At 40.6% G+C, this 25,669-nt stretch overlaps 1 protein-coding gene across 5 annotated transcripts in view; it reads left to right on the top strand.

Annotated features, from left to right (window-relative positions):
* SHQ1 (SHQ1, H/ACA ribonucleoprotein assembly factor) overlaps positions 1–25,669 on the top strand; it is a 113,391-nt gene that overhangs the window by 4,765 nt on the left and 82,957 nt on the right. For all 5 annotated transcript variants that reach the window (XR_007774956.1, XM_050957389.1, XM_050957392.1 and 2 more), the window contains exons 2-7: positions 2,292–2,476; positions 3,328–3,392; positions 4,872–4,994; positions 7,743–7,900; positions 11,972–12,084; positions 17,128–17,258. Coding sequence is in view for 4 of the 5 variants with exons in the window: in XM_050957389.1 (XP_050813346.1) it covers positions 2,292–2,476; positions 3,328–3,392; positions 4,872–4,994; positions 7,743–7,900; positions 11,972–12,084; positions 17,128–17,258 (775 nt within the window). In the remaining variant the exon portion in view is untranslated. The remainder of the gene's footprint in view (positions 1–2,291; positions 2,477–3,327; positions 3,393–4,871; positions 4,995–7,742; positions 7,901–11,971; positions 12,085–17,127; positions 17,259–25,669) is intronic.

Genomic DNA, 25,669 nt, shown 5'->3' with positions numbered 1-25,669 from the left:
ACCCCCTGTCCTGAGCCTCCTGCCGCTCTCTGCACCCCTCCCTGCACCTCTGCCCTGAGCCCCCCGGACTCTGTGCCCCTCTCTGCACCTGAGCCCCCTCCCACACTCCGCACCCCCTCCTGCATCCCAACCCTCTGCCCTGAGCCCCCTTGTACACCCTGCACCCCTCCTGCGCTCCAGCCGCTTGCGCTGCGTCTCTTTCTGCACACCGCACTCCCTCCTGCACCCCAACTCTCTGCCCCAGCCCTACATTCATGGCCCTGCATGCAATTTCCCTACCCAAATACAGCCGTTGGGCGAAAAAGTTTGCCCACCCCAGTTCTTGAGGGTTTTGCTTTCATATATCATAAATCTGGCTCATATTTTTCAGCCTGTTTTCTGTAATATTGGATTTCAACACTTCAGGGTCTACAGTCCTCTACATGTGCAATAAGGTGTTAATATCTTCATTGCGCAGCAGAATTTTAGGTTGTGAAATTGTGAGTAATTTGATACTGTGATTTTGTCATATTCAAAGCATACTTTTAAGTGATTTTTTTTAATAAGTTCTTTTTCTGCTTTAGTATACTTTCCATGATATGGACAATTCTCTTCCAAATTTTATTTAAATCAGTTAATGAAATTTACAGATCTAACATTTAGCGCCTGGGTAATTATAATCTGCTTTTTTAAAAACAGGAATGAATGCAGTATTTGAAAGTCAGGAGTACTGTTAGTGTTGCAGGAAGCCAAAAAATTGGTTGATATGTGTTTAGTTGGTCCATGTCAAACTTTTCATTATTTGTTGTAAGATACTTACGTAAAAGCCACTTATTAAATTCATGACTATCTAAATTACTCCATATAGAGGTTACATGTACTGAGACTTTTCCTGCCTTTATAATTTTAATCATTGTTAGGATTCCATTACTGTGATGTGGTAATGCAATGGAGCCAAAACACATCAGGTTACTAGACTGATCTTTTTTTCAACTGCTATAGCCAGGACCATCTCTAGACATTGTGGTGCTCTACACAGCCTCTCTGCGTGGGGAGGCAGCCCCAGGCCTCTGCGTGGGTGGGGGCTGCTCCCAAGGTCTGTGGGGGGCAAGGGTAAACCATCCCCCAGGATGAGCAGGCAGAGTGGAGTGGGTTGGGGCTGGGTCGCTCCACTTCCTGCTGCCTGGTAAATGCAGCATGTGCCAGATCCCTGCAGCAGTCCCCCGGCAGGTAGCTCAGGTGATGGGATGGAGTGGGGGCGGGGCTGGGGTGGAGCAGGATTGGGAAGAGGGGGTGCGGAGCAGGGGTGGGAGCTATGGGAAGGGGGGAAGTGGGAGTGGGGGCAGCTTTCCTGGCTGTCTCAGTTGGCTGGGGGCTCGGGGTGGCCGCTGGAGCAGCACGCAGCTGCGTAGGGCACCGGGAAATTTGGTGCCCTACGCAGCTGCATAGTTTGCGTATGGGTAAGGATTGCCCTGGCTATAGCAGAGCTCAGGTTTTAGGAACTCTGAAATCAAACAGGGCAACCTAACACTCACTCATATGTGCAATAGCAAGTCAGTCCCATGAACCATATCAATTCCATCTTCTACCTCTTCCATTTTTTCTACCATATTCCTAAATATGTTATAAAGATTCTTCTGGGGGAAAAAAGTGTGCATGGGAGAAGGGAATTGAATAATAATAGATTAAATAGTACACACCATGATCAATAGCCTCCCTATGGGAATCAATTTTCAAATATTGTATACTGAATTCTATCCAATTCTGATTATGATGACTAGTCATAAGTGTCAGTAAATTGACATGTACCACCATCTTCTCATGTAATGGATTATGCCTCTACCAGGTTTATCGGGTTTTAATTATGATGTTAGTAGGGCTCAGGATTTCTTTTGTATTGTATAAGTGTAAAAAAAAAACCCCACGACAACAACAAGGTAGCTGGAATGTTTTTTCTTGATAAAATTAAAAACTTTTGTTTCTCCATTGACATGATTATTAGAGGTAGTTAATTACCCAAAAGTTAGCACGATCAGCTCTGTGCTTTACATACTGAATATGCTTGGCACTTTAAAATACTTCATTTAGTTGTTTTGATTAAAGAGCTATAATTAGGAACCAAAGAGATTGTTTTGCAATTCTTGATGATGAAAATGTAAACAGTTCTTTAGTTCATAGATGTTCTATTCAGGTGCATATAGGTATCTCATTCTCCTCCAAGCTTAAATGCTGTTGTAGAAAGTGTATTTATTTTTGTAGTTATCTTCTTTTGTGAAGGTAATATTTTTTCTTTTTTCCTTTTTTTTCAATAGGATTTTACAGGGAGTGTGGTTGCCTGTTCAGCTGCATTCATCATGATAACTCCAGCATTTGAACTGAGCCAGGATCCAGATTTTCTTACTATAACAATCAGTGTACCTTATGCCAAAGTTTCTGAGTTTGATGTATATTTTGAAGGAAAGGATTTTAAATTTTATGCTAAGCCTTATTTTCTCAGGCAAGTAATTTAGGGATTTTAAAACCTTGAGTTTCATAAAATAAAAGTACTGAAAAGAGAATCAGCTTTATATCTGTGTCTTACAGAACATTCTACTGCTGCAGTTCCTATACTGTGGTCTTCAGAGAACTGGCTGGTCACATAGTGCTGGTTCTCTTCTTGTTTCCAGCTGCTAAATCACATTAAAAGAAGCTAAAATATGTTAAATGCGTTCCTGGTATTACTTTTTCCATGTTGGATAAGTAATGCAATGATGAATGGTATAGAAGATCCATGAAACAATTTCAATATTAAGAGGTCGTCCGTACTGAAAAAGTTTGACAACCCTTCACCTATAGTATCGTATAATTTTAACAGCTCTTTTCTTTCTCTTGTTATGGGAACTTGAAGCATCAAAGCACCAGCTCTCATCTCTTGCACATGTTCATATACCATAAGTGGGGTTGAGTAGATGGGTGGACAATAGTATATCAGTTAGCCTAAAATAACAGAGGGATTTTTCTATCTTGTCATTCCTGGTCAACTCTCTTCATTCCTTGAAATGGCAAAATCCTTTACTTGTTCCACATAGTGCCGAGGATATCTTCTTGGTAATGATGCTAATCCTGTCCTGGCTGGGAAGACAGGAAAATCAAATTCTCTCTCAAATGCTGATCTCTTTCATTACTGCATGGGGGGTAAACTTTCAAAGTACTGCACAGGGATTTAGCTGCATGACTTCCATTAACATCAAGGAGAGTCATGTAGTTAAATCCTCTGTACTGCTTACAGAATGTGCCATATATTTTTACTGGTTGAGCCATTAGATGATAAATCAGGTATTTTATAAGACATGTCATCTTTGTCCATAGGTTAACTCTTCCTGGAAGAATTGTGGAAGATGGAAGAGAAAAAGCATCTTATAATGTGGACAAAGGTATTAGTTAATAATGTTGTTTTTTTATTATTATTAAAAACACAACACATGCTTTGTACTGATGTATCTTCTGTTGCATTGTAATTACACAGAACTTTTCATTTACTTGCAGCAAAGCATGTTTAACTGGGATTCCTCCTGGTTTTGGTTGTGTTTTAAAACCTGTAGTTCAGAGTGGTTACCATATAAACACAAATGGGTTATGCTAGCTAAAAAGAAGGAAGGTAATGACATTTGCATGTTCTGTTCTTATCTGGCATGAAGAGCTAGCCCCTGGTGGTCATCTACTGAAAGGACATTGAGTGACCAACCACGAGTGAGAGTGGCTCTCCTAATAGAACTTTCTGTATCAAAGGCTGATCTTCGTGGATACAGATCATAACATTCCTGTTAAAGGAAGGTCTATGTATGTGACTTATTCCAATGTGACATGAACGATATAAGTCACTGAACCAAGTAACCTATTCAGCCTGCAAGAAATATAAGAATGAATAAGGTTCAGTAACTAGTAAGAAAGCACATCTCAAGACAGACTCCTGGCTAGTCTTATGAAAGAAATCAGTGGAAATACACACATCAGCCATCCCACCAAAAAGTAACGTATTGCTGTAGAGAGAGGACTAGTAAAGTTTTTTTTTGAGCTCATGAGAGAAATGATAATTCATGTTGAAGCAGCAATAGTAGAAATACCATATAATATTCATATTTGCTATGACAACTGCATTATCTTTCATATGGTGATGTCAAAACATGGAAGTAGACACATTTTCAGGCCTCATGGTAAGTAATATATATATACAATTTGCTCAAGATTTACAAAATTTAATGTCTGGATCTTGTAATGAGGTCTGTGCTGAGCTCTGTGCATTGCCCATTGATTGCTGTGGGACTTTATGCAGATATAAGTACAATATCTGTGTGTGTGAAAGTGACTGCAGCATTGGGGCTTAAAATTGTAAACTATCTGGTTCAACAATTCATTCAATTAACAAAATAAAGCCCCACAAGAATACGTTTTGTAACCAAGACCTGGGCTTATTAAGATACAGTCTGCTGTCTCCAAAGGCATGTTTATACACCTGAAATAAAATATGCATCAGAATATTAAATGTGTCTTTCTTTAATCTTATGGTTGATTATTTGAGGGAAAAAACGGTTTAAAAATAAAAATGTACTTATTCTGTCTTTGTTATATGAACTGTGTCAAGACATCACCATAAATGATAAAGCATTTGTGTACCTTTTGAAAAAGAATTTAATTATCTGGTTTCTGTGGAATTTATAGTCAGGTTAACTCTAAAAAATGCATAGAGATGAACACATAGCAAAATTTTAGTTTGCATACATCCTGGGTGAAATACACCCAAATAGCTTCCCGAACATTCAGCTTCAATAAGGAGAAATGGTTGTACATTTTTTTACACCTTTTATCTTTTAAATTGTTATACATCTGAATGAAATTTCAACTTCTCTTTCAAGGCATTTTTACAGTTCGACTGCCTAAGGAGACTCCTGGTCAGTATTTTGATGGGTTGGACATGCTGACGGCTCTGTTAGCACAGAAGAAATCTAGATCAGCTAAACCATTAGTGGAAGAGATAGGTATGATTACTGACACTGGAAAATACAACATATTTTAAAAGTTGAATTTGTATAGTTGATTTTTTGTTTGAGTTTGTAAGGTGCATTTGTAAGCAAGAAGACTTCCCTTGTGTGAAGTGCATTGCAGACTTTCATGGTTTGAGAAAGCGTTTTGTAAGAGTTATATTTGCATTCTCTCAAAATATATAACCCTTGCTAATCCTTTGTTCCCCTGTAATGTTTATATATGCATAGAGGTTTGAGATTCTGCTGCTGCCTTTAAAGTGTTAAGGTATTTGGTCTTTTAGCTCAAGTAATAGTAGCTCATTAGATCTAGCAGTCCCAAGTTCAACCCCTGCAGAAGACCTAAGGATGCTCGTACATATAGAAGAAAGCTTTAATAAATGTAGTTAATTGTGTGATTGTCTGTCTTCTTACCAAATAGTTAGCAATATCTCTTTCCGTGTGTGTGGGGGGTGGGTGTGGTGTTTTTTTTTGTTTGTTTTTTTGTTTTTTTTTAAATATAGAAAGTTGTGATCTTGGGGGTGATATCCTGGCCTTATTGAAGTCAATGTGAGGTTTGCTCCTCAGTTCAATGGGGCCACAGTTTCACTCTTGGTATATATCTGGTTTGTCTCTGAGCCTCCATTATCGCATGTAGGAATGTGGGACCCTGATCGTGCTTGGAGCATTAACGTAAGAGTCTCTCTGTATGAAACATTGCTTAATAGTAGAGAATGTGGCTCACTGATTATCTGAGCATTCTGAATGGTCTTAAGGTGTAATCCAGGGTAGAGCACAATGCAGTACCCATCATCAGGGTGATAGAAGCAAGCATAACTCATGGGGCTTGCATCCAAAATAAAGTCGTCGTCTTTTTGCCAGCTCTTAGAACAAATGCCACTTGGCTATCGAGAGGCAATAATGAACCATCATGAACTCTCATTTTCTGAACCTGAGTTACAGATGGTGGGCACACGACCTTCACTCAAAAAACTGATATAACCTGACATTCCTTCCAGTTGCCTCCTCCAGTCTCTGCTCGTTATCTTCGTCTTCTGTGGATCGAGTCTCTTCAGGCTAGCTCTCATCCAAGCTTTACTCTCTATTAGGCATGGGGAAGGGTTCTCAGTCATGCTAAGATAAAATAAACTTTTAGATGTAGGTGTCCTACAAATACACATACATCCTCTCTGATCCTCCTGATGGATCTAGAGACATATCAAACAAGGTGGGTCATGTAGAACCCTATGGAACTCTGCCAAAGAGAGTTGTGGGTGCAGATGAACAGTGACCCATAACCATTCTTTGGGAGCTCTTAAAGAAAATAGTGGAGCCATTTGAGCACAGATTACTCCTGGGGGAATTTTGCACCAAAAAATTAAAAATTCGGCACACAATATTCTAGAATTCTGCAAAATAATGCATATTTGTTATTTCAAAATAACAATATAATCATGTCACTTTGAATTATTTTGGTAATTTATTTCATAATACCTGTCAGCAAGTATGTCTGTAACAATACAGACAGCAAAAAAGATATAGGAAATGTTTTTTGACAAATAGATTTCTTACTAGGCATATTAATACAGAACTTGGAGTAATAATTCATTTAAACTACAATACATAAATGTATTTCCCTCACTGCTCAGAAGCAGTGCGAAGGGTTGGGGGATTTGGGTAGTGGAGGAGCTGAGGGAGAGGGAAGTAATTGCTTGGAAGGACCCTGGGAGTGAACCTAGAAGGTTGTTGCGTGTGGGCGGAAGAAGTATTGAGCAGTTGTTGTTTTTTCCAGTTGTGGGGGATAAGGAATTGTTGGCGACTCCTCCTCATGCAGACCCTGGCTGATCCCTAGCCTCTCTCATTCAGTCAGGCACATGTGCCTCTGTTCCCCCAACTAGCTCTTCTGAGCCCCCCAGCAGTCCCATGTACCCTATGCTTTCTGTCCCCCCATGCCCTGCACTCCTCACTTGGCACCACAAGCATGGCACTGTGATGAACGCAGCGTCTTCTCCTCCCTATCTGCAACTGGCTGCTCCCACCCAGGAGCAGCTGGTCTGTATTCTGGTGCCATAACAGCCCCTGGTGGGTGAAAGACGTAACTAGCGCTTCTTTAGCAGAATGTATTTTCTGTGGACAAAAGAAAATTCCATGGGGAACCTGAATTCTGCCCATGCCCAATGGTGCAGAATTCCCCCAAAAGTAACAGATTTGTCAGCAGCACCTGATGTTTTGCACTCCTGAATAGAGGTGTAGACATTCAAAAACAACTCCAGAATTTGCCCACAGGTTTTCACTAGCTAGGAAGGACATGGATCTAATTTGTATACTGCTATGTGGGCCACACGTATGCACACAATGAATATATACTTATGCACTTGGTACCTAGATGACATTTATATGTACAACTACTCAATTATCCCTCAGATAGTTTTCATGGCTTAGTTTTAAAAATAACATTGAACTTTTAAACTACAGTTTATATAGTGCCATTTTAAAGAAAAATAATCTAAACTGCAGTAGAGAAATGAATGCAGACTTAGTTATTGCTGAAATGTGTTGATGGTGCAAAATCCTTTGTCGATCTTCCCTTTTCTAGAAACTTGAAGGTCGTCTGATACTAGAAAAGTTTTCCTAATAGTTAAAAAATTTAGTAAAACAAAAAAAGCCTGATTCATAGATTAACTAGTAATCTTTTCATTAGCTGATACATTTTGACTAAAGTAACTTCGAGATCCTTTTCTTTTTTGTGATACAAAACATTTGTAGGTACCTCTGCTGAGCCAGCCGAGGAGGAGGAGGAAGAGGAAGAATTTGACTGGGAAATTGAACAGACTCCTTATCATGAAACTGCAGAAAGCACTTTACATTTACAATGCTGCTATGGGTTTGGAAATTTGAAATCAGGAGTGTTCCAACGATTGCAGGTGTGTAATTTTTCTTTAAAAGTGACTGATATTAAGTTTATAGTGTTATGACCTAGCATGCTGATTTCAATTACACTTAAAGTCAGTGCAATAATGTTTCAGATGTGTTCAATTTAGCAACATGTATTTGTTCACAACAAATCATGTCAAACCAACCTCATTTTCTCATTTGACAGGTTTATTGGCCTAGTGGATAGTGGGAAGCAGTAGATATGATATATCTTGATTTTTTGTAAGGTTTTTGACACAGTCCCAAATGACCTTCTCTTAAGCAAAGTAGTGAAATGTGATCTAAATGCGATTATTGTAAGGTGAGTGCATAACTGGTTGAAAGACCATACTCAAAGTGTAGTTCTCAGTGGTCTGCAGTAAAATTGGCAGGATGTATCTAGTGGGTTCCCACAAGTGTCAGTCCTGGTTCTGATACTACTATTCAGTGTTTTCACTAATGGCTTGGTTAATGGATTAGAGCGTACGCTTATGAAATTTGCAGATGACACCAAACTAAAAGAGGTTGCAAGCCCTTTGGAGGACAAGGTTAGAATTCAAAATGACCTGGATCAATTGTAGAGTTGATCTGAAAGCAACATGATGAAATTCAGTAAAAATGAGCGAAGTACTGTACTTAAGAACAAATCCAATGCACAACTACAAAATGGGGAATAATTGGCTAGGCAGTGGTATTGTTGAAAAGGATCTCGGTGTTATAGTGGATCACAAATTGAATGTGAGCCAACAACATGGTGCAGTTGCAAAAATGGCTAATGTTCCTTTTAATACACGTCAGAGTGTTGTATGTAAGACCTGGGAAGTCACTATTCCACTCTACTCGGCATTGGTGATGCCTCAGGTAAAGTCTTGTGTCCATTTTTGGGTGTCTCAGTTTAAGAAAAGTGTGGACAAATTGGAGGGAGTGCAGAGGAGAGCAACAAAAGTGACAAAAGGTTTAGAAAACCTGACTTGAGAGGAATGGTTAAAAAACCTTGCCCTGTGTAGTCTTGAGAAAAGATGACTAAGGGGGATCCTGATAACAGTCTTCAACTATGTTAAAGGCTGATATAAAGAGAATGATGATCAGTTGTTCTCTATGTCCACTGAAGCAGAGCTGGAAATAATTGTCTTAATCTGAAACAAGGGAGATTTGGGTTAGTTAATAGGAAAACCTTTCCCATTATAAAGTTAATTAAGTTCTGGAATAAATTGGAATCTTCATCATTGGAGATTTTTAAGAACAGGTTAGATAACCTCCTGCCATGAGTGGTCTAGTTTACTTGATTCTGCCTTAGCACAGGGGGAGTGGACTAGATGACCTCTTGAAGACCCTTCATTTTTATGATTCTATGTAATTGAAAAGATGAGTCTAAAAATGAGGACAAACAATACTTTGAACTATCAATTTTGAAATGTAAAGATTCTATCTAATGCAAAATTAAATTATTGTATAGTCAATTCTCTTCTCTTCTCTGAATTGCCCAGCTGTAAAGTAAAGAAAATACTACTCTGCATGAAAGTGGTATGAGGATAAACATGTTAAAGATTAGAATGCCACATGATGACTTAAAATACATGGATATGTGAGAGAGATGGGCATTTTTTATAGTACTTTTATGAATCCAGTGTGCACCTCAGTTTCCCTCTGTGCTTTGTACTGCTGTGTGCTGAGTGTAAAGAGCAGGAGGCATAGGTGTTTTGTCACATAGCTGCTGGCGTCACTGCAGATACTTGCTGAGGTGCACTGATCCTTGAATAGAGTAAAAGACTCCTGTTCAGAGACCATCTCAGTTGGATATTCTGGGCAGAGTTAACGGAGAGAAACAGGAGTGCTGGAGCCCATACACTCAGTCTCGGAAGCGATGCGGCTGTGTGGCCTACCCTTGAGGAAGAGTGGGACCTCTTTGGGATCTGGAATGCTAAAGGGGTACCTTCAATAAACTGTTTAAAAGCTAAGGTGTAGCACATATCCTGTGGCTCCATGGCAGTATATTAGTGAAGTCAGTCACAAGACAGATAACATGGACTGTTTGATAAACTGTGTTCTTGTTTTCAGCGTTAGTGCTAAATGCATACATCTTGTTTAATATAATTGTAAAAAAAATCTTGAATTTATATCCAAAACTTAAAAGTGGATTATGAAGGATATACTTTATAGTTGGTTGTATGTGTGTAGTCTAGGGAGAAAGTTCCAGCTAACTTGCAAAAGAAATGCATCAGTCTGGACTCATTACTGCATTCTTGTCTGACTAGACATGTTTATGCCAGATAGTCACAATAATAAAGTTATTAACTAGATAGTAAAACTGCTTATGGTTTTAGAGTTATCTGAGTAAAATGAACTGAAAAGGCCACTTCAATTATTCATACTGGTGATAAAGTTATTAAAAAACAATTGAAATAAGATTGGTATATGTATTATTTGCCTAGAAGAAACTGTTACTAACTTTGACCCCAATCCTCCAAGTTGTTCTGCTTGGGTAGACTCTGTAAAGTTAGTGGGGTACTGCTCAGGCACAGGAATCTACATGTGGGGAACAATTTGCTGGATCGAAGTCTTAAATTGTAGGCTTAAATCTGCATTGCTAATATACGCTAAACGGTTTCTTTGTTTTTTGACTGTTCATCTCCAATTTAGTCCAGCCTGCAGGGAGTAAGGATTACATAAAGATATCACAAATATGTACAGCATTTATTATGGTAGATTATAGACAGTTTACTAACTAAAGTTTTGTTTATGTATATAATACCAATAGGTAGAAGTACTAGCTGCTTCTATCAACTCTAATTATAATACCAAGATCATATAAATTGGTTACTGCATGAGTTATTATGTCTTAAAGTGGAAAAGTGAAGTAACTTTAGGGGAAAGCTTTCATCATGTTCTAGTAGCACATATATTGATCTGTTGCCATGGAATTCCTGCAGAAGTTCATATTATTACAGTGAAATTCCAAATTACTAATGATTGCCCACTTAAATATTAACACTGTCAGTTTGTGCATAAACAGTCCTGCGATTTCAGGTGCACAGTGTAGAAGTCAGTGGGGATTTGGGGATACGAAACATGTTGTAGGGCTGAGCCCTAGAATTGCAAGAACAATAATGCCTGGTTTTTGTCTGTATCTTTATTGCAATAGTTTTCATTAAGTATTGCAGATTTGAGGCACTAATGAAAAATAATGCATCTTTTTCTTTGTAACCAAGAGAAAAGCCCAAACAGACTTTGTAGTGTTTGAAACACCTAAGGCATTTGGCCATGTTTTTATTTAAGCAACTCAGTCTGTATCTAAAAGATGTGGTGCAGGTGAGCAGAACTGATTGAAGTGGATTTAACAAGAATAGCACCCAATTTTAATGATTACAATCAACATGCAATCAACAGCAGATACATTATGAATCCAAAAAGCAGTAGAATTGTAAAATATGGGGGAAATACTGGATCCAGGTCAAAGCTTTTTTTATTTAATTGTTTACTGTTTCTACTTTAGGCTAATGTTTTAAAAACAAAATAAATGTAATTATACTAATTGTGCATAAAAACAAATTATGCAATGAAAGGCATAGCATTGTGACCCATAATTAAGGCTAAGATTTTGTCATGGATATTTTTGGAAAAGTCACAGACAGGTCATGGGCAATAATAAAATATTAATGGAAGCCCATGACTTGTCCCTGACTTTCACTAAAAATATCCATGACAAAATGGGGAGCGTGGGCATCTGCCGGTGGGCTGGGAGCTCCAGGAGTCCCCACCATCCATGTGGGCTTCGAGCTCCCTGGTTACCCCACCACAGCGGCGACAGGGGAACCTCGCGGCTCCTTGCCTTCACAGGCAGCAGGGGACTCTGCAGATCCCAGCTGGCGCTGGTTACAGTCATGGAGATCTTTGGAAGCCACTGATTCTGTGACTTCCATGATCTCTGTGACTAAATTGCCGTCTTTCCCATAATGCATAGCTTTTCAGTAAGGGAGACTTGGTAGTGGCACCTATCATCCTAATAGCTCACCTTAGTATAAGGCCGTTCAGCATCGCTTCTAAACTCTCATTTATTCTTTTTGTTCCTATTGCCTTTCCAGGATGAACTCGGTGATGTTATTGATGTTAAGGATCCAGACTTAACTCCTGCAGATGGACGCAGACAGAAACGACTGGAGGCTGAGGCTGCTAAGTTTGATCCTGATCATTATCTGTAAGTACTGCGTTATTCCTCCTGAGGAAGTGAATTTACATCAGCTAAAATAAATTTATTTTGCCATTTAATAGATGATGGATTTTAAAACCTCTTTTGAAAAAAATGGGTTTACTGTTTATTTGCCTGACTCTTCATGTCTCATAACACTAGACTTTAGAGGGTATTCATAAGTGTGACAGTGACACAAGATATTGCTCATCCACTTCAGGCTTACTTTGCTGCTCAATTAAACTCAGAGGCCAGTCTGTATTCAAGCAGAGCTGCTGCTGCTGCGAACTGCAGAATATTATTTTATAGTTGACCTCTCAAGCATCAGGGTAACCAATCCTTGCCAGCATTTTAGGTTGTAGACATCATAGTTTTGTTTTCCCCTGAGTAACAGTGGCAGTCAGCCCACCTTAACCATGAGCAGGTAAATATTCTCTTTTTAGATGGATTCTGCAGTGTTTCTCTGAGTTCTGTAATCATTTGACTTATGCTAAGTCACTCTTTATTTGTTGCTCAAATCCCATCCCCTTGTTAGTGAGCCCTTTGTTCTGAGGATTGAGCACAGAATTTGGGCAGAAACTGGGTGCACACACTCAAGCAAAATTCTTTATGCTCCTTTCCCAGATTATCTGTTCCTGTGTAAGGCAGGTAGAAATAGATCTTCTCTGCCTTTCAGGGAGATTCTTTCAAAATTGAACCTTTCAAATTAAGGAAAGGACAAAAACTCATGGATAGATATACAGCCTAAAAATGGCAAATAAATGACTTCCTTTCAGGGGGGTTCTTTTCCACATTTAGACCTCAGACACCTCTCCTCTGCTGCTGGCAAAATGACAGTCTGCAGTAGGAAGAAATTATTTTTGGTTTCTATAAACTTTGAGACAGAAGATGTCAACCTCCCTTAATCCAGTCTGCATATTTCAGGACAAAAAGTTTACTTCCCAACCACAGAGCTCTTCTCAAAGACATACTCCAGAAGGAGTAGAAAGTGTCTCTTTCCTCAATCAAATCTTTTGAAAATAGTTTTTACTGCAGCTGAAATAGTTTTAGATATTAATCTGATGTAAATTACAGGAAAGGTAAATTTCAGCCTGAGAGAGACAGTCTTGTAGCCTGTACAGTGGGGCTAAATTCTTTGAGATCAGTAGAAATTTGGGGTTCATAATTTGCAGGATCAAGCCTATTAATAGCGTTTATATTTTCATGTGTGTATTTTGATATTTGTTTAAAAAAATACCATTATTAAACTGAATCCAGTGGCACTTTTCAACATTTGTGTGTCCCAAAATGGTACCACAGATGTATTTTGGTCTGCATAGGACATGTGTCTACCAGACTTTTGGACACTGTGACTTGCAAATGATCAATGCATTTTGAAAATCAAGTAAACTATCTTCAACAGTATGTAATACACCCCACCCAGTGGAATTACATGTTTTGGCCATGTGACAGTCTTAAACCTACTTCATGGTTGTTTAGCACACAAGTCTGTCTTTCATGTGCAATTTGTCTTTTTCTGTTTTTTAAAAAAGGATCAAAACAAAAGTGATTTGAACCTCCTCCTCCCAGCAGGTCAGACCCACCTCCTATGATTCCGTGAAGTTCCCTCTTCCATCTTAGTGCAGTGTCCTTTCTTGTCAGTTGCATTTTCCAGGAAAAAGCAGCTTTCATATTTCTCTCTTGGAGTTGTAGTTGTCATCATGGCTATAAAGGAGGGTAGCTGCTGTGGAAATAACGGAGGTGTGTACACCACTGCTGCATACTAGACAAGGAGATGACTTAGCAATTGGGGAAATAATACTTTTATAACGTTCTGTGAAATACTTAAATCTCCCTCTATGGGCAGCTCTCAAAGCTTGGATTATTGTAATATAATTCTGTCTTGCCTTACACCACTGGGAGGCTCCGATGAAGGGAAAAAATGACCGTGGAAGGGAAGATGGTTCATGTAGAGGCCATACGTAAGGCAGTGGAGGCAATCAGGAAATACTATCTGAGGGGAAAAATAGGCTGGGCTGTACATTAAATACATTAAAAGAACCTGCTATTTATTACTATAAGAATAAGACAGACTGTACTTTGTATTTAAAAAATTTGGGTAGTACTCATTATGAATATTAAGAAATGTTTCCTGCATTTTTACTATGAATTGTAGTCCTAAATTTTCTTGTTTGTTTCATTGCTGTTTGGCCTGAAAGGCCAGATAGAATGATAGCAGAAAACTTGGAATTTTGAAAATGCTCCGACAGTACATCCTTTGTCCATTAGATAATAATGGAGAGAGAAAATGGGCAAAACATAGGAACAAGTGACTCGTAAGTGCAGGGCTTGAAAACTTTGCTAGGCATGTACTGGGCTGTAGGCTAAACCTATTAGGTAGGTATACAAGGTGATGGCTAGTGGGTGGGGATGGTGTCACTCTTAAGGAGGTCCAGAGGCAACACCCGGCAGGGAAATCCAGGCCTCAGCCTTTGCATCTCCAGGTACTGGCAAAAATGGGGATGGTGCAGCAATTTCTAAATATGTTCTCTATTTTGCTATAGAGCCCTAAATGAATTGAGTCAGGCCTGCTTGAGAGGCCACCTTGCAATGTGTAACACTGCCATTTCTGCAGTCAGCAGAGATGCTTTGAGCTGGAGCCCCCTTGCTGTGAAATTGAGTTTTCTGGCAGCATGGGCTGTCAGCTTTGGAAACTATTTCCTCCTAACAGATGCAAAATTTGTCAACATTGAGGACTTTCCTGTATTGCACATCTATTACCCCAAGCTTTTAGGGGAGGGAAAAAGGAGTGTACTGTTTACGTTTTCATCTAATCTTTGGTTAATTATTTTTTGGTGTCGAGGCAAGGAGCTGATTTTGGTTAGGTTTGTTTTTAATGTGATTCTATTTTTAGTAGGGCTGTCAATTAATCGCAGTTAACTCATGCAGTTAACACAAAAAAAAATCACGATAAAAAAAACATTAATCGCAGTTTTAATCACACTCTTAAACAATAGAATCCCAACTGAAATTTATTAAATATTTTTGGATGTTTTTCTATATTTTCAAATATATTGATTTCAGTTACAACACAGAATACAAAGTGTACAGTGCTCACTTCATATTATTATTTTTGATTACAAATATTTGCACTGTAAAAATTATAAACAAAAGAAATAGTATTTTTCAGTTCACCTCATACAAGTACTGTAGTGCATTCTCTTTATTGTGAAAGTGCAATTTGCAAATGTAGATTTTTTTTTGTTACATAACTGCACTCAAAACCAAAACAATGTAAAACTTTAGGCCTACAAGTCCACTCAGTCCTACTTCCCATTCAGCCAATCGCTAAGGCAAACAAGTCTGTTTACATTTATGGGAGATAATGCTGCCCACTTCTTATTTACAGTGTCACCAGAACATGAGAACAGGCATCTGCATGGGACTTTAGTAGCTGGCATTGCAAGTAAGGATGTAAATACCGTTTACAAAGTTAACCATTTAAATTATTTTAAAATATTTTGTTTAAATGGTTAACCAATTAAAGGGCTGGCAGCTGGGGCTGCACTGACTGGGTGGCACGGCTGGGGCCGCTCTGGCCAATGTAGGTCCATTGGGATCAGTGCGCTGGCCAGCACGGGGCCGCTGGGGCCGGCCGGCCTGGAGGTTAATGGTTAAGGCAGGTTAGTCAGTAAGACTAATGCTTACTGCTTAACCGATTAACATTTTACATCCCTAATTGCAACATATTTACATGCCAGCTATGCTAAACATTGGTATGTCCCTTCATGCTTTGGCCACCATTCCAGAGGACTTGCTTCCACGTTAAAAAATAATGCCTTAATTAAATTTTTTGACTGAACTCCTTGGGGGAGAATTGTATGTCTGGCTCTATTTTACCTGCATTCTGCCATATATTTCATGTTATAGCAGTTTCAGATGATGACCCAGCACATGTTGTTCATTTTAAAAACACTTTCACTGCAGATTTGACAAAACGCAAAAAAGATACCAATATGAGATTTCTAAAGATAGCTACAGCACTCAACCAAAAATTTAAGAATCTGAAGTGCCTTCCAAAATCTGAAAGGGATGAGGTGTGGAAAAGCATGCTTTCAGAAGTCTTAAAAGAGCAACACTCAGATGCAAAAAACTATAGAACCCGAACCACTGAAAAAGAAAATGAACCTTCTGCGGGTGGCATCTGACTCAGATGAGTAAAATGGAAATGTGTTGCTCTGCACTGCTTTGGATTTTTCTCAAGTAGAACACATCATCAGCATGGATGCATGTACTCTGGAATGGTGGTTGAAGAATGAAGGGACATGTGAATCTTTAGTGCAGCTGGCATGTGGAGCCATTTAGGGATCTGGGACAAAAATCTGTCTGGGAATTGGTCCTGCTTTGAGCAGGGGGTTGGACTAGATGACCTCTTGAGGTCCCTTCCAACCCTGATATTCTATGATCTTGCGACGCTGGCTACAACAGTGCCATGCGAACGCCTGTTTTCACTTTCAGGTGACATTGTGAATGGGAAGTGGGCAGCATTATCTCCTGAAAATGTAAACAAAGTTGTTTGTCAGAGCAATTGGCTAAACAAGAAATAAGACTGAGTGGACTTGTAGGCTCTAAAGTTTTATTTTGTTTTATTTTTGAATGCCGTTTTTTGTACATAATTCTACATTCGTAAGTTCAACTTTCATGATAAATAGATTGCACTACAATACTTGTAAGTGGTGAATTGAAAAATATTAATTTGTTTTTTACAGTGCAAATATTTGTAATAAGTAAATATAAAGTGAGCACTGTACACTTGGATTTCAATTATAACAGAATACAATGTATTTGAAAATGTTGAAAACATCCAAAAATATTGAAATAAATGGTATTCTATTGTTTAACGGTGTGATTAATCGTGATTAATCGATTAATTTTTAATTGTGCAATTAATTATTTTTTTATTGCTTGAGAGCTCCAATTTTTAGTGTATGCCACTAGAGAATCTGGGATTGGTGGGTTTTTTTGTATGTGTACTATATATTGAAATAAATAACAAGCGACTCTTTTCTCCAGTGCTGACTTTTTTGAAGATGTAGTCATTCAGCATGTTTTGAAGTACAAGCCCTGGTGGGTTGATGCTTATGCAAAAAAGATGGCTTCCCAGGGAAGGAGTCATCAGGAACATGTTAGTCAAACAACGTTCGGTAAGCGTTCATACATTTTATTTAATTTTTATTGGTTCCATTCCACATTACTTGCCAGAAAGCTGTCTTCAAGATGAAAAGTCGTGGTTCAAGCTCGCAATTTCCAAGCATGTAATATTAATACCACCTTTTGTCATTATTTATTTCAAGGATGATTATAATGGGGTTGTTTTGAAGAGTTGAGTGTCTGTTTGGATAGGAGATATATATTGGTCATCTCTCCTTCAGCATTTATATATAAACTACTAGAGTTTTGTGCAATTCGTTATTATGCAATCTTGTATCTTCAGAAGAAACTGTAGTTTTAGCTTTGTCATCTGTTCTCAAGGATTATATTAGACACATCAGTGGTCTGTGAAGACGCAGCTCCCTTTTAAGTCTTTGCTATAGATTTGATGGACCTCATGGAAACCTCTCAAGAGTTGACAGTCATGAAATGTAATTTCAAATTAAAACCGTCTTTGTTTGGACATTATATTAGCTGGAAGGTGCGAGTGCCCAGTGTGTTACTAGTATAGCTCCTTTTTTACTGGTATAGCTCCTTTATAGCAGTTTTTCGTAAGTCGTTGTTCTCCTGATACCAGATATTTCCTTTTTTGAAAATACAGTAGTAATTGATTTCTGTATCCACTTGTGCATATGATGCAGACACTGTACTGTTAGTCTCATTGTTCAGAATTATTTGCATAAAACTGTCGTAATATCAGCCAATATTTCTATACAATATACGAACCATCTTTAGAAACTTGTATATTATATCCTTCCACAGGTGGTTATTCCACATGTTTTTTTTACGTATCCTGTGGGCTTCTTTCCATTCCTTGTTTTATGGCCTACAAGATGTGTTTCATCTTTAGAGGATGAACTTGTGATAATACTATTAATGGGTATCTGTGTGAGATTACTATTGTATAGATAATGGTTTTAGAGTTGACTGTTACCTTTATATATGTCCTCTGATCGTCATTTCATCTCCTAGAAGACTTAGGACAGGGTTGAGCAAACTATGTCCCGCGGGCTGGATCTGGACCTTCAGGGCTTTGGATCTGGCCCGCGGCACTGCCGGCACCAAGTCACAGTGGCCCCTGGGCGGGGGGGCAGAGGGCTCCATGTGTTGCCTCCAGGCACCGCCCCCGCAACTCCCATTGGCTGGGAATGGGGAACCACAGTCAATGGGAGCTTCTGGGGAGGTAGGTACCTGGAGACATGGCAAGGGTAGCGCATGCGGAGCCCTCCGCACCCCCCCTCCCTCCCTAGGGGCCGCAGCGCTTCTGGGTGCAGCACTGGGCTGGGGACAGGGCAGGTAAGCAGGGAGCCTGCCCTGGCCCTGGTGCACGCCACTGCCACCCTGGAGCCGCTTTAGGCAAGCAGCGCTGGGCCGGAGCCCAAACCCCTCTTGCATCGCCTCCCCATCTCCCTGCCCTGAGCCCCCTGCCAGCACCTTGCACCCCTCCTGCACACCAACTCCCTGCCCTGAGCCCCCTCGTGGACCCCGCATCCCTCCTGCACCCCTGCCCTGAGCCCCCCTGAACTCTGTACCCCCTGCACCCCTTCCCTGAGCTCCTTCATACACCCGTACCCCCCATCTGCCCCAATCCCTTGCCCTGAGCCCCTTTCTGCACACCTCGCCTCCTCCAATACCCCATACTCTCTCACCCCAACCCCCTGCCTCGGCCCTGCATACCATTTCCCCACCCAGATGTGGCCCTTGGCCCAAAAGTTTGCGCGCCCCTGATGCAGGAACACAGGATTTGGCGTGCTAAATGATAATTGTTAATTAATCAAACATGGGATCCATACATATAAATATTACTTTGTATTTCTAGGCCAGAGGTGGGCAAACTTTGGCCTGCGGGCCACATCCAGCCCGCGGGGCCATCCTGCCTGGTTCCTGAGCTCCTGGCCCCTCCCCTGCTGTCCCCTCTACCCCACAGCCTCAGCTCGCCATGCTGGCAGTGCGGTGGCGTGGCAGGCTCCGGCAGCTCAGGGGCAGATTTACCAGTGAACACAGGGTGCCCTTGCAACAACAGGGGGACCCAGGGCTGGGCACTTGGGCAGCTCAGCACCAGCACCGCCCCCCGCAGGGCGGGAGGGGCTGCATTGTGGGGGCAGGGGAGCAGTTGGGAGCACGGAGAATGGGGGCAGAGGACTCAGAAGGAGCACCGGACGGCTGCACAGCCGGCCAGAGAGATGTGATGCTTTGAAGGGAAATGACTGCTTCTCTCGGGCCGTGCGACTGAGTCCTCTGCCCATGTTCGCAGGGCCACATTCTGAAAGGGGCGGGGGGTGGTGTAAATAGGGGGTGGTGTCCCAGGGGGGTGCTTAAGGGCAGAGGGTCCCGGGGTCGGGGGCTGTCAGGGAACAGAGAGCAGGGGCGATTGGATAGGGATGGGGTCCTGGGGGGCGGTTAGGTTCGCGGATCCTGGGAGGGGGTGGTCAGGGGACAAGGAGCAGGGGGGATTGGATGGGTTGGGGGCTCTGAGGGGGATGGGGAGTGGTGGGGGGGATGACAGGGAGGGATGTGGGCTGTTTGGAGAGGCACAGCCTTCCCTATCCGGCCCTCCATACTGTTTTGCAACCCCGATGTGGCTCTTGAGCCAAAAAGCTTGCCCACCCCTGTTCTAGGCTCTAGTTCCTTGTACTCTGAGCTTTTACACAGGAAATAGAAGGGAATCTGAGTAAACAGAGTGCGTTGCAACAGCTCTGGTGCATTCTCTCATTGATTTCCATCCTGCCATTGCAATGAGGCATTATTAACACACACATCACATACATTGGAGACATAGTAGATTAAAGACATTGGACAAAAGCGTGAGAGACTTGGAAACAAAAAAGTAGTGAGGTTTATTTCTTTTGTTTGCTTTCACTGTTGACTTCTCATTTAATAAAGTTGTGACCACATTTGTCCATGTTACAGAATACAACGAAAATGAAGAACAGTGGACAGATTACATAGATAGAATAAATAGGGTTTTTTTTTGTAAATGATGTTCCTAAAAAAACCATTGGGCTTTATAGGAAATGACTCAGAAATTACTCAAAAGCCCGACAAGCCTTAGTGACCCAGCTAGGAAAAGTTAAATGCAGGTATTGGGACAGTCCTAAGGGACCATCTCTTTCCCAGACGGCTCGTTATAGGGGAGAAGTTTAGTTTTGATGTCAAACATGATCAGAACCCCTCAAGTCTGTTGGCTGAATTTAAGAAACTCATGGCATCTTGTAAATCTCATGTAAATTTAAATGACTCATTAAAAGACTGAATGGTGTTTGGATTATGTAATGACAGAAGCCAAACAAATTGTTGACTGAGAGAGATTTGAGGAAGAGGCTGGTCTTGTGTCAATGGAAATTTCAGCAAGAGATGACAAGAAACCGAGTGAGAGTATGAAACCAGTGGAGGCTGTTGAATCCTGATTTAGATGTGATAGAAGAAATCACCATGAGAGGGAGTACAGGTTCCACCTGGAGATTTGTCATTAATGCAGATGCATAAGGTACAGGAAGCCTCAAACGTACAGAAAGTGTGTACGTGCTTTGGAGGAGCAATCAGTGAGCAATCTGATGAGTTCTCTATGTTCGGAAAAAGTATTAAAGCAAAAAATCCAAGACAGTGCAGCCAATTTGAGTTATAACGAAGATTCAAGGAATCCCTGTTTATACAGAGTTAGAGGTAGCAAGGATGTCACAAAAATAGTTTACTTGGTACTTACAAGGAAAATGCAAGTTAACTGTCTCCAGATCTGTATTAGTGATATAATCTAGAAAAGAACCGATGCGTCAGGCTATTGCTGAAGTGGAAGCGATATCGGAAGTGCACATGTAGGAATTGACACTATATTGTGGAAAGGGAAGGATTTCTCTTACTGGTTGAGAGTGACTGCGTTATCCAGTAGGACTGGGCAGACATCTGATTGCAGTATGGAAAGGTGCCTGAACCAGAGCTTGTTGAAATCAGTGGGAAGGCTTTTAATAATTTCAAAGAGCTTTGGATCATGCCCATATTAAAAAGTCTCAGGAGGGCTCCCAATGCCCAACTGCAAAATGTCAGAGAGTTTAAAAGTACAGGCAGTGTAGTGGCACAAACTAATATTACATGTGTTGTTATATCCTTTGAGATCAATTTAGATGATGCCCATTGTATGATAAACCTGTAGTTTGTTGGGCATGTCAGTTTGTATACCACTGAAAGTGTGTGTTGTGTGCCAGACTGAATTTACAGCAGTGCCCATAGGGGCTGCCCTGTGCCTTCCCATGCAAGGGCATAAGGTGTGGAGTCGCCACTACCCTCCCTTGGTTTCCTCTTACTGCCCTTCTACTGCCTTCAGTGAGACAGAAGCCAGTGAGTATCCATCCTGCTACCCCGGCTAAGCTTCAGACTTATTCCTTTTCAAACTATTTGAAGAATATTTCTTGAATGTTTCTTTTTTATTACAGAGGGACAAAGTAGTGTTAAGTCCTCACCCAAAAGTCATCCTCATAATGGTCTGAAACTTCATCTGAATCAATCCATCAAAAAACCACATTTGGCATTGGGAGAAAATAAATTGCACGCTAGATGTTTCCAGGACATTGCTTTGTTATATTGATAGGACAAAACCATTTGAGATTCACCCTCTCTGTTGATGGCTGTAGATGGGTGTTGTAAAGGTTAAGCCATCTCAGGGCTTGGCTACACTTGAGAGTTACAGCGCTGGTGGTGGCTTTACAGCGCTGTAACTTACTCCCCGTCCACACTGGCAAGGCACATACAGCGGTGTATCTCCCTGGCTACAGCGCTGGCTGTACTCCACCTCGGCCTGGGGAATAACGACTATAGCACTGCTCTTGCAGCGCTGGGGTGCCAATGTAAACAGTGATTGATCTTACTAAGCTGTAACTGACCTCCAGAACCTTCCCATAATGCTTTTTAAGTAAAGGTAACACTCTTTGTTTTGTTGTGAACTCGGGGCTCCCGGAGCTGCTTATCTAAAAAACAAACACAGCTACTCTTTGCTTGAACAGAGGCAGGCAGAGGGATGAATGTCCACAGCTAGTGTTTGCTTGAGGAGAGAAGCAGCCTGGAGGCGGTGTGGTGGTGGTGGTCCATTTTGGAGCAGCTGCTTATCTGGTCTGAAGGCTATTTGCATTTAGTGAATGAGAGAGGGGTGGGGGAAGGGGTCGAAACTTTTAAAATGATTGAAGATTGGTGCTGTGTATCTTCAAGTCCTTAGAACTTGCAAGGCAGGGAGCTGAGAACAGTGTCAGCTCCAAAAATCCACTCTCTCTGTCTGCCTCACGCTCCCTGTCACAGTCCACCCCCCCCCTTTTGAAAAGCACGTTGCAGCCACTTGAACTGCCCATAATGCACCACTCCCAACACCGCTGCAAATGTGGCCACACTGCAGCACTGGTAGCTGTCACTGTGGCCACAGTGCAGCGCTTTCCGTACACAGCTGTATGAAGACAGCTTTAACTCCCAGCACTGTACAGCTGCAAGTGTAGCCAAACCCTCACCTCAGAGAATATCAAAATTGGCTACAACAGTGTATCTCCTTGTGTTAACAGTTGGCTGGTGAATATCTCTCACTGAACATCAAGACTCATTACAGAGTAACATTTGCATTCTTCAGACATTTGCCAATATCAGAGATGTACAAGGCGATGTCACGGAGTGACCACATAACTTTTGTCAAACACTTTGGACTTGACAGCTGGGTCAAGACTAAGTTTAGGAGAGCAGTATTACAATCAAGGTTTGACTGATGCAGCTGAAACTCCTCATTCCTCCCATCCTGAGGGGTAATTCTTGCCAGTCACCTGTAGTGGGATCCACAGTCATGCATACTTGAAGAAGAAAGGACAGTTACAGTACTTGCCTTATGGTATCTTTGGTTCTTCAAGATGATGATGTCAGTGTGAATCCCCTAACCTGTCCTCTATCCCTGCTTTTCAGACTCCTCAGCTACCAAAGGCTTTGAATTGCAAGGAAACGGGAGGGTTGTAGTCACTGCTCTTTCACAGAAGCATGAGGAGGCACAGGGTGCATTTGCAGCCCTAAGGGACACTGTTGTGTTTAAAAAAAAACAAACAAAAAACTGATCTCATGCTCATCAGATGCAGGCGCACCTACAGTGAGTTCCATGTTGACAACATCTCAAAGAACCAGTTACTGTAGAGTAGGTAACTACTTCTGTCCTTTATCAGCCTGTCTTTCTATGGCTTGAAAAGCAATGCTTGTTTAGTACATGTGTTAAGCTTTCATGTACATATAGTTTGTATGCTGCGTAGTTTTGTAGAAAACAAGACGATACACATTTACTCCTCCCATGTTATCGTATATAATCAGATAATATGTACTGCATTAAGTTCCATTTTATGACTTTCGGCTTTAAGGGACATTTCTTTCTAACTGTGGAAGTACTCGTTATTCCTGACAGAAATTTATTGAAAAAGGAATCAGTTTCTATTTGTGCCACTTGTAAGAGAAATTTAAAAAGCATTATTACTTGTATTATATTTGTAAGCCAATTAATGTTGCAAAATGTAAGTGGTTTATAATGGGTGTATGACTCAGTCCATTATGGAGTGGCTGTATAGTCAGAACCATTCAGTTTTGGTGTTAGCACTTATTTGCAGAATTTAGTGAAAGATTAAACTGAAAAGTGAAAATTTATTTTTATGTAATTAGCCCACCTTCATCAACTTCACTATCTTTTTACTTTGAATGGGTGGCTGAATGGAAATTTTGAGCTAGCCCGGTCATACTTATACTTACACCTTCACATACTAAATACCTATAGAGGTAATAGAAGCCCACAATAATCACCTTTTTTCAGCCTTAAGTTGTTTAGAAATGGACCCGCATCTCCATTCTCTGCACATTTTTTTTCTTTAAATTTAGCATTTTCTCTACAAGTCCTCTAAAACAAGGACTTGCATCTGTGTTAAAAGTTCATGCTCCTTATTTGGCCAACCCAGTGTGACTAGGGTCCTGGGAGGGGGTGGGCACATTGAGATTACTGAATTAGGGAAAAGTGCAAAAAATGGGGCAGACAATCCCCAAAGCTGTGGATATTCCAATACTTAGATTTACCAAGCCAGCACAAAACAGCTTCTACAATACCTTACTGGTTACACAGAAGACAGAAACTCAGTTCCCTTAGAGCAACCCAGCCTTGGGCTTCCACACAGACCCTCAAGTCAAATATGATGAGGATTACTGAAAATTGTATTAATTGTATAAGAAAGTTCTACCAATCCCAAAGGATAGGACACATCACCTGTCAAGTTAATGAATATTTCAGATCTTACCAATTCTTATTAACTAAACTAAAATGTATTAAAAACAAAAAGAGAGAGGGAATATTGGTTAAAAGATCAGTATATCCACAAACATGAGTGCAGTTCTGAGATCAATTTCATAGAGATGGTGAGCTTTGTAGGTGCAAATACTTCTTTCAGAATTAGTTCATAGATTCAGTCTAATGTTCATATCCAGGGTGATCCAGGTGGGACTGGAGATCTCAGTCTTATGACTTAAGCTTCCCCTGCATAAAGCATCAAGCAGATCTGAGATAAAAAGGATCAGGACCCCAGAGTTTTTTAGATAGTTTCAGGCCTTCTTTTGATAGCTCAGAGTTCCTAGCTGAACAATAGGCAATATCCCGACTCTGAAGTAGACCTATTTCCTAACCATCACCTGTAATTAGCTAGTCAGAATAACATAAGGCAATTGCCTATTTTCTACCATTTGCAGGTGATTTGCTATATACTTCAAAGAGAAATCAATACAGTGATATCACTATATTTACAGTTCATTTAAATGTTCTCCTTTTGATCTCTGAATTAACAGAATACAGCATAGACAGGAAATGTTCGATTACATTGTTAACCTCTAACAGTGTTTATGTAAACACACAAACACAGTTATCTACCAATTTGTCCCTAAAGGTTGAATTTGGGTCATGTATCCTGTAGGATGCTTAAACTTTTCTGGCCATATGTCACACCCAGTAAAATATCAGTCTCCTTCAGTTGTTTTTTCTTATACCAGCTGGATGAACTGTTGTTTCAAAGATGGTAGTCAATGTGTTATCCCTTTTTTGTTGTAACTATCAGTGGTGTAAAAATAGATGTTGTGCTAGAGACTGGTTAGAGAGTGGAGGCAAACATTGATTTCTTTTGCAAGATAGTGGCAACCTGTTGTTGAGTACAGGATGAGAGCAATTGTAGAGTTGACAGGGGCCAATCAGAGGAGGAGCCATTTGCCCTGCACCTTAAGCTCAAAGAGGGCCTCAAATTTAGACACTACTTTTGGCATTTAATAAGTTTTGCAACTTGTTTTTATGCACATCCCTATCAGACCAAAATGTGATACTCTCTCAGCTTAGAGCTGCAAATTTAAGCAAATAAGAGATGTGATTTGGTAACAG

The sequence above is a fragment of the Gopherus flavomarginatus genome, chromosome 6, assembly GCF_025201925.1.
Source record: "Gopherus flavomarginatus isolate rGopFla2 chromosome 6, rGopFla2.mat.asm, whole genome shotgun sequence".
NCBI classification, from domain to species: domain Eukaryota; kingdom Metazoa; phylum Chordata; order Testudines; family Testudinidae; genus Gopherus; species Gopherus flavomarginatus.
The sequence above is the reverse complement of the archived record's forward strand: the minus strand, read 5'-3'. Positions and strand labels throughout refer to the sequence as shown.